The sequence below is a fragment of the Zeus faber genome (assembly GCF_960531495.2).
Source record: "Zeus faber genome assembly, chromosome: 8".
Taxonomy (NCBI): domain Eukaryota; kingdom Metazoa; phylum Chordata; class Actinopteri; order Zeiformes; family Zeidae; genus Zeus; species Zeus faber.
Window position 1 is genome coordinate 15839527 of NC_137195.1, and position 12500 is coordinate 15852026.

The window sequence follows — 12500 nt, forward strand, 5'->3', positions numbered from 1 at the left end:
CCTGACCATAGGCCTTAGCTGCTCCAGTACGAGCCTCTCGAAGGTCTTCATGATGTGGGACGTCAGAGCCAGTCCTGAGGGCCGCTGGGACGCGGCGTCTTCGGCCCAGGAACGAGGCAGGATGTCTTCCACAGCACAGGGACGCTCTGGAGGTGCAGGCTCAGGCTGAAGACTTGGCTGAGTACTCCACACAGCTGGGGGGCACAGGCTTTAAGCACCCTGGGACAAACACCATCGGGGCCTGCAGCTTTGCCGGAGTGGAGTCTCGTCAGCTGTCTTCTCACCAGGTCAGGCGTGAAGGACACTGTAGAGGTGACAGTTGGGGGAGGGGTGGGGTCCTCAGGTTGTGAAGGACATGGTGTAGAGCAGGGGGGAGGGGTGGAGTAGGTGGGTGCGAATTGAGGCGGTGAGGAGCAGACAAGGGGTCTGTAAGGAGGAGGAGTAGGGGGAGATAGAGTGGCAGTACTTATTGAGCAGCCAGCAGGGGAGACTTGTGGGGGATGGGCCGCAGTGTCAAACCTATTGAAAAATAGGTTCAGTTCATTGGCCCGGTTCGCACGGCCCTCCAACCCCATGCGACCAGTCTTCTGGAACCCAGTGATGGTTCTCATGCCACTCCACACATCCCTCATGTTGTTTTGCTGGAGTTTTTTCTCCAGCTTTCTCCTATAACTGTCTTTTGCCTCCTTGATTGTAAGTTTGAGTACCCCCTGCACTCTCCTCACCTCATCACGGTTGCCATCTCTGAACGTTGATCCGAGTGCTGCTTTGGAGCAGTACTGAATCTCTCTTTATTCTGCAGAATAAATAATCTCGGATATTCTCAGTTTTGTTTTCTTGTAGCGGGCAGATTAACCTCACCGATCATTGCGGAAGAATTTCTTCCACAGTTTGGCGTTGTCGGCAGGATCTCTCCTTGCCTCTGTTGGAACTCTTCATGCCCAGGTTATGTGCACAACGGGCAGGCAGGAACCGACCGTAAAGACATCTGAGAAGGAGTCGTCTGGCATGACTGGCAGATCCAGCAGAGAGCAAGATTCAAGATTCAAGATTCAAGATTCAAGATTTTTATTTGTCACATACATATACATACTTCCATACATATATGCAGTGAAATGTAATGCAACGCACCCGGTGATAGCACACAAGAAGTCCTAGGAAAAAGTACAAAAATAAAATAAAATAAAAAGTAGAAAATTCCTTTCTAATAGACCGACTAACTGACTCCTAAAACGTAATACAGTAAGTGGAATACTTATAGAATAAGATAAAAAATATATAGAATAAAATACAATAAAAAATAAATTGAAATAAAATGGAATAGGTTGAAGGAATATGGCTATGTATATACAGATATGTGCATTTAAAGTGGCATGTGAATTAAAGTGGCATGTGAATGTGAATAGTGTGAGGTAGTGTTTGGGATAATACAGCACAGTATACAACAGTACGGCGCAGCAATACGGCATCACGAACAACCCTGAACAGTGATACAGTATGCGGTACAGTATGCTACATACAGTACAGTAGGTAGTGGAGCCTAGTGCATGGCTCAGTTAGGACCCCTGGTGAGGTCAGCGTTGACAGTTCTGATGGCTTGAGGGAAGAAACTCCGTCTCAGTCTCTCTGTTCTCGCTGCGTGACTGCGGAGGCGCTTGCCTGACCGCAGCAGCTGAAACAGTCCGTTGTTGGGGTGATGAGGATCCTTCATGATCCTACGGGCTCTGCTACTACACCTCCTGGTGTATAACTCCTGCAAGGGGGGGAGGGTAGTTCCAGTGGTACGTTCAGCTGAACGCACCACCCTCTGCAGGGCCCGCCTGTCCTGGGCAGTACAGTTCCCAAACCAGGCAGTGATGTTGCCTGTCAGGATGCTCTCCACTGCTCCAGAGTAGAAGGACTTGAGGATCCTCACCGAGACCCGGAATTTCCTCAGCTGCCTGAGGTGGTAGAGACGCTGCCTCGCCTTTCTCACCAGAGTGTCTGTGTGAACAGTCCATGTTAAGTCCTCTGTGATGTGGACTCCCAGATATCTGAAGCTGCTCACCCTATCGACAGAAGTCCCATTAATCCACAACGGCGCGTGCGTCCTCGATTGTGATCCACGCCTAAAGTCCACAATCAGCTCCTTGGTTTTGCTGACGTTCAGGTGGAGGCTGTTGTCCTGGCACCAGAGTGACAGGTCAGCCACCTCCTCGCGGTAGGCCTTCTCATCGCAGTCGGTGATCAGGCCCACGACCACGGTGTCGTCAGCAAACTTGATGATGGTGTTGGAGCTGGACCTGGCCACACAGTCATGTGTGTACAGGGAGTACAGTAGGGGGCTGAGGACGCAGCCCTGGGGGGATCCTGTATTCAGGGTGAGGGAGCTTGACATGTACTTCCCCACCTTGACCACCTGGGGGCGGCCTGTGAGGAAGTCCAGGATCCAGGTGCACAGCGGAGCATTCAATCCTAGCTCCAACAACTTGACAGCCAGTCTGGTGGGGACTATGGTGTTGAAAGCTGAACTATAATCAATGAACAGCATTCTCACATAGGCCCCCTTCTGGCCATCCAGGTGCGTGAGCGTGGTGTGCAGTACCTGAGAGACCGCGTCATCCGTGGATCTGTTCTGCCGGTACGCGAACTGCAACGGGTCCAAGGTGCGGGGGAGGGAGGCGCAGATGTAATCCTTAATCAGCCTCTCGAAACACTTCATGACCACCGAGGTGAGGGCCACCGGACGGTAGTCATTCAGGCAGGTTGGAGAGGCGATCTTCGGGACAGGAACGACGGTGGACCTCTTGAAACAGGATGGGACCACTGATTCAGCCAGGGAGATGTTGAATATTGTGGTGAACACCGGAGCTAGCTGGTTAGCACAGGTCTTCAGTACTCGCCCAGATATGCCATCTGGACCCGCAGCTTTCCTGGTGTTCACCCGCATCAAAGCCCTCCTGACCTCGTGCACGGACACTGAGAGTGCGCGCTCGTCCCCAGCGGTGTAGCTCCAATTAGCCGGCGAGCTAGCGGTGCTGCTGCCAGACTCAAACCGCGCATAAAAGGAGTTCAGTTGGTTGGCCAGGGAGGCGTCCGCACTCGTGGCTGGGGAGGAGCTGCTCTTGTAGTTTGTTATTGTTCGCAGCCCCTCCCACAAGCGTCTTGTGTCCCCCCGCTCCATCTGCAGCTCCACGGTGTCTCTGTACGTCCGTTTAGCGTCCCTCACCACCCTCCGCAGATTGTACGACGCCGCTTTGTAATTGTCCATGTTACCAGATACAAGTCCGTCGTTGTAAGCGGCCGTGCGCGCATTCAGAGCGCAGCGGATGGATTTATCAACCCATGGTTTCTGGTTTGGAAAAATCCGAACTTTCACCGTGGGAACGATTTCATCCGCGAGCGTAGCCACGAAACTCACTACAACCTCCGTAAACTCGCTGACGTCACTTGAGCTCGCTTGGAACACGTCCCAGTCTACGTCAGTCAGAGCGTCCTGAAGCGCAGCCTCTGATTGGTCCGTCCACCGCTTCACTTCCCTCGTCATCACCAGATCCCGCGCGATCAGAGGCCTGTAAACAGGAAGCAGCGAGATTGCGGCGTGATCTGATTTCCCGAAAGCAGGAAGCGACACGGGCTTGTATCCGTTCTTGTAAGGAGTGTAACAATGGTCCAGAGTTCTGTCTCCCCTGGTGGCACACGTGATGTGTTGGTGGAAATTCGGCAGAACTTTTTTAAGGTTGGCCCTGTTAAAGTCCCCAGTCACCACCACAGCCGCGTCGGGATGTCTGTTCTGAAATCCGCACAACACATCGTGCAGAACCGACAGAGCTGCGTCGGTGTCCGCTTGCGGTGGGATATAAACGGCTGTAATGATGACCGTGCTGAATTCCCGGGGGAGATAAAATGGACGGCATAGTATGGTCAGCTGTTCCAGGTTCGGCGAGCAGGAGTGGGAGAGGAATTTGGTGTTGTTGGCGTTACACCAGCGGTTGTTTACCATTAGGCAGACGCCTCCACCTTTGGATTTCCCCGACTCTCCCGTTCTGTCGCCGCGGAACACGGAGAAGGCCTCGGCTGGACGTATGGCTTCATCCGGCACCAGTGGGTTCAGCCATGTTTCCGTCAGGCAGAGGACGCAACAGTTCCTCGTGTCACGCTGGAATTGAATCCTCGCTCGAAGTTCATCCATCTTGTTCTCCAGGGACTGGACGTTCGCAAGAAGGATGCTTGGCAGAGGTGGACGGTAAGGTTGCGCCTCATTCTGACCCGAATGCCGCCTCGTTTACCTCGGTGCTTCCTCCGTGGGCCGGCTCGTGGAACAGCGACTCCATTTTTGTTGTTGTTGCGAGTGTTCCCGCGTAGGATTTCCGCCGGCCACTCTGCTCCCACGGATAAAAAGTCCCAAAGTTGTTCGTTTAGGGAAATTTTTATATCCATGAGTGCATCGCGGCCGTATGAGTTAATTGTTGATGTTTTTCTGGCGAACATTGTGATAAAAAAAGGAAAAAAATACTAAAGAGTAAGAAAGAAACCGGAGCGCCGGCGCAGGCGACCGCTAGGGGCGGCGCCACTATCGCCAGCAACACGAGATCTTGGAAAAATTAAGGTGAGCACTAACTGAGATATTGTACCGATCAGAGAAGATCGAAGGAAAAGCTATTGTGTTCTGTTGCTATTGTCTGTAAGCTTCTTTGTTAACTGAGAACCCCCCCCCCCCATGTAGATGTATGGCTTGTTTGCGTGTGGCGCAACTAGGAAGGTTAAGCGGATAATTGGTCTGGAGGACTGGAAAATTGGCCAGTATTGTTCGATCAAGATGATTGTGGGTTTTTGTTTGTTTATCTCAATTTTTTTCAATATATATTTTTTATTCAATAATAACTCGACATTATTGAATACATAATATTATAGAGTATTGTTGATTCCTCCTAGCAGAAGCGTTGAGAAACTTCTGGTGTTGTAGAAATACTTAAAAATAAAAATGAAAAATATTTTATTAATAACTAAAGTAAAATTGTTATAAAGAAAAAGGGAATAAAAATAAAATCAAAGACAATAATAATAATTGTTATTATCATAATTTGAATTATTGTTTTGTTTATTGTTTTTTACTATTTTGTTTAGATTTCATTTTGTAGGTATTGATAATCCAGCTGTGCAACTTACTTTCTAACTAGTTTCAGTAAGTTTTAAATAGTTAGGAGAATGGAGTTCAAGGGCCCACTGTCTGACTCTATTTGCAGTATAAGACACTTTCATATGAATCCTGTGTGATCAGATGTTATGTTATGTGATGACGTTAGTTAGTTCTAAACTATAATGAATAACTAAGTTATAAAACATAATTAAACGTATAATTGCACGTATATAATAATAATAATAATAATAATAATAATAATAATAATAATAATAATAATAACAAAAGCACAAATGCAATTGTAATATTCATGTGATATGTGTATTCCACAGGGGCCTAATTCCTGCAACATTGTGGAAATACACTTTCCAGCATCTTTAACGCTGATTTATTTCAGCAATACATTTTGTAACATCATGGTAGAAGGGTCAAAACATAGAAACAAGATCTTAGTTGTTCTTTGTTTGATGCAGCTTCATTTGTAATTATTTTTGATGATTATTAGCTGTGAAGCACTGCTTCAAGTGAGTTGCAGGGTTGCCAGGTATGAACTGCAATGCCTCGCGCCAGAGCATTGATTCAGGTGACTGAACTGGCAACCCTACTATCCTATAATCACGGTTCTGCCAAAAAGAGGTTAAAAAAGATCAGTTGTGCTCCGTCCTTGCGTAACCCTTGGGGTGCGGGATTTTCGGCACGCAGGATGTCTCCCATAGCTGTGGTACTCTCCCCAGCTTCAGGCTAATGTTGAACATGTGCTCCACTATCCCACAGAGCCGGTCTGCGCTTGTCTCCAGGAGCCCGGCGCTGACCTGTCCGGTCCGTCCGGACCTGCAGTCTTTCTCTCCTTCGTCTTCCACTGTGCTTACCACGTAACGAATAATGTTTAAGTCAATTCAGACGAGATGAACACCGGGGATCAAGTGGCATTTACTTAAAGGTGAAAGTAATTTTCACCCTTTCCATTTGTTGCATTTTCATATAAAGCATTTCGTGTGTGGGTTCTCTCTCTGTGCGCCTAAATTCACAAGTATTGGGTTTCGGATTCAAATTGTGCCCTTCATATACCAAAGCGGGTAGATACAGGGAAATGGGAGGAGCTATATGGAGCATACAAAAGTCATTTTGTGATCTTATATAATAACCCTTTTATGTTAGAGAGATGCAGTGGTAGAAAAAGCACTTGAAAGCTGCACTTGAGTGAAAGTAGAGATATCTTAATAAAAAACTACTCCCAAGTAAAAGTCAAGTAAAAAAAATACTAAAAGTAAAAGTCACTCATTAGAATACTACTTGAGTAAAGTTCTAAAAGTAGCTGATATTAACCGTACTTAGTGTAAGTATCTAAAGTAATTATATGGTATTGAATATATTTAAGAATCAAAAATAAAAGTAAACGCTGTGTAGAAAAAAAAAGCCTTTTTTCTTTTTACTATGTGCCTTGTTTTTATTTTTTTGCTCTGGTTGCCAAAATTTCCGTATTTCTCGGTCAACATGAGAGGCGCTTCATTCAGTGAGAAGCATCTTTCCCTCCGACATAAGACATTGTGGTCAACGTGGCCACGGGCGTTGGTCTCCATCAGTCGTAGCCGGCGCAGGTGGGGAAGCATCACCGCTGGAGGCCGTCGCTGTGGACGTGGCTCTCCAACACGCTGCTCTAGCTGTGTCTCTCTGGGGACACGCCTGTGCTACTTCAGCAGCAACGCAGCAAAAACTAAACTGAACACAGGCAGGGTCGCCAGGTCTCCATGACAAACCCAGCCACCCCCCAATTCCTGGACAGAAAAAACAATCCGCTTCAGCACTTAAAAAGTAGCCCAATTCCACTTGAAAACTGCACATCTGGCAACACTGAACAGGGGCTGGAGAGTAGTGGTTGATGACCCTTGATTCATTAACATGAACCCAATGATAACTGGGAAATACCTCAAACGGAAATGAAAAATAGGTGAAGGAACTGAAAGCGTTCGAAGGAAACCATTTTGCAGATGTATGGTTCCCCGTTTTATACACTTCCTCCTCCACTTCTCCAAATGAATAATTCGAAATCAGAAACATTTTGCAAAGTCAATAACACATTAAAACTCTTTTTAAATTTTATTTTTGATAGCTGATAAAGCTGATATATAGTTCACAGGTATTGTATTTATTCATTGTGTGTAAGCACTATGCATAATTGCTATCTATTCATAGTTATAACATGAAACAAACAAATAAAAACAAATAAATATAGATAACAAATGTTTCGAAGATTCCCCCTATGGTTATTCATTACTTTCATTTCATTCATTACTCTGCTTGACCTGTAACGGACGTTTCCAATGCCCAGGGAAAAACTCAGGGAAAAAAAGCCCATGAATGAGACAGGATCAGGATTTCCAATGCTTCATAACCCAACCCAAGTTTGTTAAAGCTGCTTTCTGCTTTCTCTGTGAAATGTAACTGATGGAACATTGCTTTTGACGTCACCTTTAGGTGTTGTGTGTAAAAGCCACCGCAACTCTGGGCTTCCTGCTGTAGCCATGTCTTCCTGAAACGTTAAGGAGACACATTACTTATGAGCTGTGGTCAGGGCCAAGTGCACTAGTTTTACTCAAACATACACATATATCATTTGGAGCAAAGCAAATGGCGCAGCGTAGTGTGCTGTGTTAGCTGTTTATATTGTGATATTATTATGATACTCCACCTCATGCAGTGGATCATCCTGGTGCTTTTCTTTCAAGAATACTAGGATTTCGGACATACTAAAACGTATTATTTTGGCATATTAAATATGATGCTAGTGCGCCATTTTGAATGCAAAAGTGCAAAAGAGATTCATTTTAGCAACTAACATTTTATTAAGGCCAGGGTTGAAACATGGTGAACCTATCATTTACTGTAAGACTAATCCACAATAGTTATTTTACAGCAATAGTTTTTTGCCTGTTATGATTGACTCAGTATTGTTACGGTTCTCATGTAAAATGGAAAACGTTAAAAACATTATTAACCGAGCAAAAAAACAGATTTTTGCTAGGTAGGACAGAAAACAAAATTAAAAGAAGAGTTACAAAATAAGTCAAGCCCATAAATTATGAATTGGAGAGTAAAAACATATATACATTTTAAATGTTTACTCACTATATATCTTTTTTAAATTCTGTATGATGATTCATTTGACCCATCTGATTGACTCATTAATGTCTTTAGGACAAACACAAGCATAGACAAGCATCATTTCTAGATTGTAGATTGTTGTTCCAGATTGTTTTATATTTTTAACACGAGAACTAATAAAAGCATTGGCGGTATTTCAGACGTCCAACTTTTCGTCCAACTGTTTTAAATGGCTGCGACGACAACGCCCTGGACGCCTGTGCCCGGTGAAAACACGCTCCGCCCCCCGCGCCCCACGCTGCGCCACCGCGCCTGGTTCGGGGTAGAGTTAAGGTTAGGGTTAGGGGCTCCATCTGTTGGATGCTACTAAAATAAATTGAATCGCTTCAAAGTGGTACTCACGTATTACTGATTAGAAACCCAACTTTGCATGTTCTCTCTCTCCACGATTGTAAAAAAATAAATAAATAAATAAATATATATATATATATATATATATATATATATATATATATATATATATATATATATATATATATATATATATATATATATATATATATATATATATGCCTTTCACGGCTTTGGGAACGATAGAGCTTTGTTTCTCAACCTGTCAATCTTTACAATGGCCTCCTGGAGGATAATAAGGACTCTGAAAAGCTTACAAATAAAGAAAAAATAGCACAACACAAACCAAGGATTTCTGTAGTTATAATAATACAAAAAAAATTATAGAACAATTTATTTACATAAATATTGGATGTAATTAATATTAGGCCTCCTTAATATATTATTAATATACTATATTGTACTATACTATTAATATACTATTATGGATAGTTGAAACTCGAAGCAACTAGTAAGCCTACTTTAATTATTTCACATGCAAGATTTATTATTATTACTGAAGTGGCAACTCCATAAGATTATTTTGTTAAAAAAAATTGTTTGATCTCCCATATTTATCCTTTTTTGTTTAATCTGGCTTTTATCTGGCTTTTTAAATATACATCCATGCTATGTGTTTTTTCCCCGGCAAAAATCCACTCAGTCACACGGCCGACAAGAAGCGAAAAGCTGCCGCGGTGAATTTGATAAAGCAGCCAGTAAACCGTCACTACACAAAGCAATCGATCAGAAGAGGGTATACTTTGGAGTAAGGAAAGAGGCTACTTTGAAGCTTAAATGATGATAAAAAAAATGTTGCTGTTTTAAATAGAATTCTGGGACTTGTAGTGCAATCCACCCAACACTGGTGGCTTCACGGATTGACACTTTAATTGGAGAACTTGGAATCATACGTGCAATTATTAGTTTTTTTTAATGTGAGTTTTACATATATATTTTTGTAACAAGTCGTATTCATTCAGTGATTGATGGTCAGCGAAATAAATTATATATATACGATTATTTACAACTCTGTTACAGCAGCTCAGTGGGGAACATGAAGTGAATTCATATGTGTCAGATCCAAAATGGGAAAGTAATTAATAAGCTCATTAGTTGATGCATTAACATCTGTGAGAACATGTCGTTCATTATTTGCCTATTTACATGTAGGGCAATTACACATAACATATATGTCAAACAAATAGAGACAACAACGAAGGAGAAGAGTTGCTGTGGTTCATTTAGACCCACCGACCAGATCCAGCCAGTGCCTTATTTATAGGAGAGATCCACCCACCAGAAAACGAACCTTACACTGAATTAACAAAAATATATGCACGTACAAAATGAAAATAAAAGTCATTGACAGCTCAAGAAATATACAATGTATTTATTTTCTACGAAACACAAAACGGAACATAAAATATAAAATAAGTAACGTGTTAGCAAGGCGGCATTGTTATTATTGTAATATTATTATTTTTGCAATGAGGCTCCCTGGCCACGAGGGGGAGCCCGGTAAAGCTTCCTACAGGCTGGAGGAAGGAAGCAGATACGGACGTGAAGGTTCCCCTGCCCAGGCTGTCTCCTTGCGTGAGTATGTCAGGGCGTTTGTCGCCGTATTAAACCAACCCACGGTTAAATGTTTTGTCTTGGGTTTGTTTTTATTCCATGTATATTTGTATATATATATATATTGTTGTAAATATGTTGTTTTTTCACTTGTGAGGTGTTAAACCGAAAGTGAAAGTAACCTCGCCCGGGCCGTGGTCGCCAACGCGATGGACCAGGAGATGACGGAGGCGCCCCTGGGTCTGCAGGTGGACCTGAGCTGCCCCGTGTGCCAGCGGATCTACCGGGACCCGGTGCTCCTCCAGTGCACCCACAGCTTCTGCCGGGAGTGCCTGCAGAGGAGCTGGGAGACGCTGGGGAAGAAGTGCCCCGTGTGCCGGAGGGTCTTCGACGGGGAGGAGCAGCAGCCCGTCACCAACCGGGCTCTGGGCGACGTCTGCGAGTCCTTCCAGAGAGACTGGAAGCCGCAGCTCGGCTGCGTCGTCCGGGACCGATGCCCCTTGCACCGCGAAGAGCTCCGGCTCTTCTGCATGAAAGACGAAGAGCCGGTTTGCGTGGAATGTGTGACGCAACATCAGAACCACGATCTGTGGCCTCTGAAAACGGCTCTGCCTTACTGTCAGGTACAGTTCCCCTCTTTTATTATTTTATTATTATCATCATCATTCTCATTATTATAAAAAAATATTATTATTTGTTGTTGTTATTATCATTATCATTATCATTATCATTATTATACAGTCATAATAACACTAGTAATACCATGTCCTACCCTTTCCGTCACTGCAGGAGCAGCTGAGCTTCAAAATCAAAATCTTTCAAAACAAAGTGGACTTCTACAAGAAAACCAAACATGCGTTTCGTGACACCGTGGGCTTCATCAAGGTATACACTCATTGCCCTGTCATTCTCATTACTGCATTTATTAAAATTGCATTGTACCCGTAGCTGCTGAGAGAAATAAGTCTGGAGCTCAATCTAAATCTAAAAAAACAAAACAACAACAGCTTTCTAGCTTTCTTTCTTTCAGAGTATTTCAGAGTTGGCATTGTTACAAGTACCCTAAACACGTTGTCTATAGTCATTAAGACAGACTGGCATTAAGTATGACTTAATATTTGATGATTTGATGAGCATGTTTAAAACAAAAGAAAATAAAAGTGCAGTAAGTGCTAAGTGAAATAAATGTTTTTAAATTCAAGATTCAAGATTCAAGAGGTTTATTCGTCACATACATATACATACTTTCATACATATATGCAGTGAAATGTAATGCAACACACAATATGTCCTAGGAAAAAATTTCTTTCTAAAAGACCAACTAACTCACTCCTAAAACGTAATACAGTAAGTCGAATACTTATAGAATAAAAATAATAATATATAGAATAAAATAAAATACAATAAAATGGAATAGATAGAGGGAATATGCTTATGTATATGGAATAGGCAATTATGTAAAATAAGGACATTCAAACAATAGCAACTAATTTCCGGATCTGCCAAAAAAAAATACTGTTTTATCTAGACAACAGCAACAAAATACAAATGGGTCTCTGGATAACATCAGGAAACACTCAACCACATTGATTCGCTTTGCTTTGACAGTCAACATACAGTATATGCACATGATCCACTCTCTACAGCCCAGTTTGGGATTAGAACCAGTTGAGAACCACTGCAATATAGGAATACAAGGGTGTCAATGGCTTAGTGAATGTGTTTATTAAGTAAAATAGCCATCTCATGAAGTAACTTACATATTTGCCTTAAGAAATCTACTTTGAAAGACTCACCCGTGAGTGTTTTGGGAATCAGGAAATGAGGAACGTCAGAATCAAAAGTCATCACGAAGAATACATTGCAAAAATCTTGGAGCGTGTCACACAGTAAAATGCTGAAGAAGTCCCAAAACAACCTCACATTCAACGATGTGTTTAAGAAATGAAAGATGTTCACCCTCTTCTTCCTCCTCGTCACAGCACCAGGCGAAGCAGGCCACAGTGCAGATCGAGGCAGAGTTCGAGAGGCTCCACAAAGTGCTGGTTACAGAGAAAGTCGCGCGTCTGAAGGCTCTGGCCGACGAAGAGAGTGAGAAGGTTTCTGTTTTGGAGGAAATGATGGTGAAGATAAGCAGCGACGTCGCCTCTTTGTCCAAGATCATCGAGAACCTGAAGAGGGAGATGGGCGATGAGGATCTGAAATTTCTGAAGGTAAGCTGGGGTGAGATGACTCCGTCCGGGACTAGGACGATAGTGGGGTTTTTCATTGCTCAGATTTCAACATAAATCTACAACTTTGTGATGTGATTGTG

At 43.4% G+C, this 12500-nt stretch overlaps 1 protein-coding gene across 2 annotated transcripts in view; it reads left to right on the forward strand.

The window, feature by feature from the left end:
- Nucleotides 1-10143: 10143 nt before the first annotated feature.
- Nucleotides 10144-12500, forward strand: part of trim35-28 (tripartite motif containing 35-28) — a 4315-nt gene continuing 1958 nt past the window's right edge. The window contains exons 1-4 of one of the 2 annotated variants that reach the window (XM_080005141.1): nucleotides 10144-10211; nucleotides 10344-10809; nucleotides 10976-11071; nucleotides 12169-12399. In XM_080005141.1, coding sequence (XP_079861267.1) covers nucleotides 10396-10809; nucleotides 10976-11071; nucleotides 12169-12399 — 741 coding nt within the window. In that variant the 5' untranslated portion in view covers nucleotides 10144-10211; nucleotides 10344-10395. The remainder of the gene's footprint in view (nucleotides 10212-10343; nucleotides 10810-10975; nucleotides 11072-12168; nucleotides 12400-12500) is intronic. The other variant, XM_080005142.1, reaches the window with a different exon arrangement.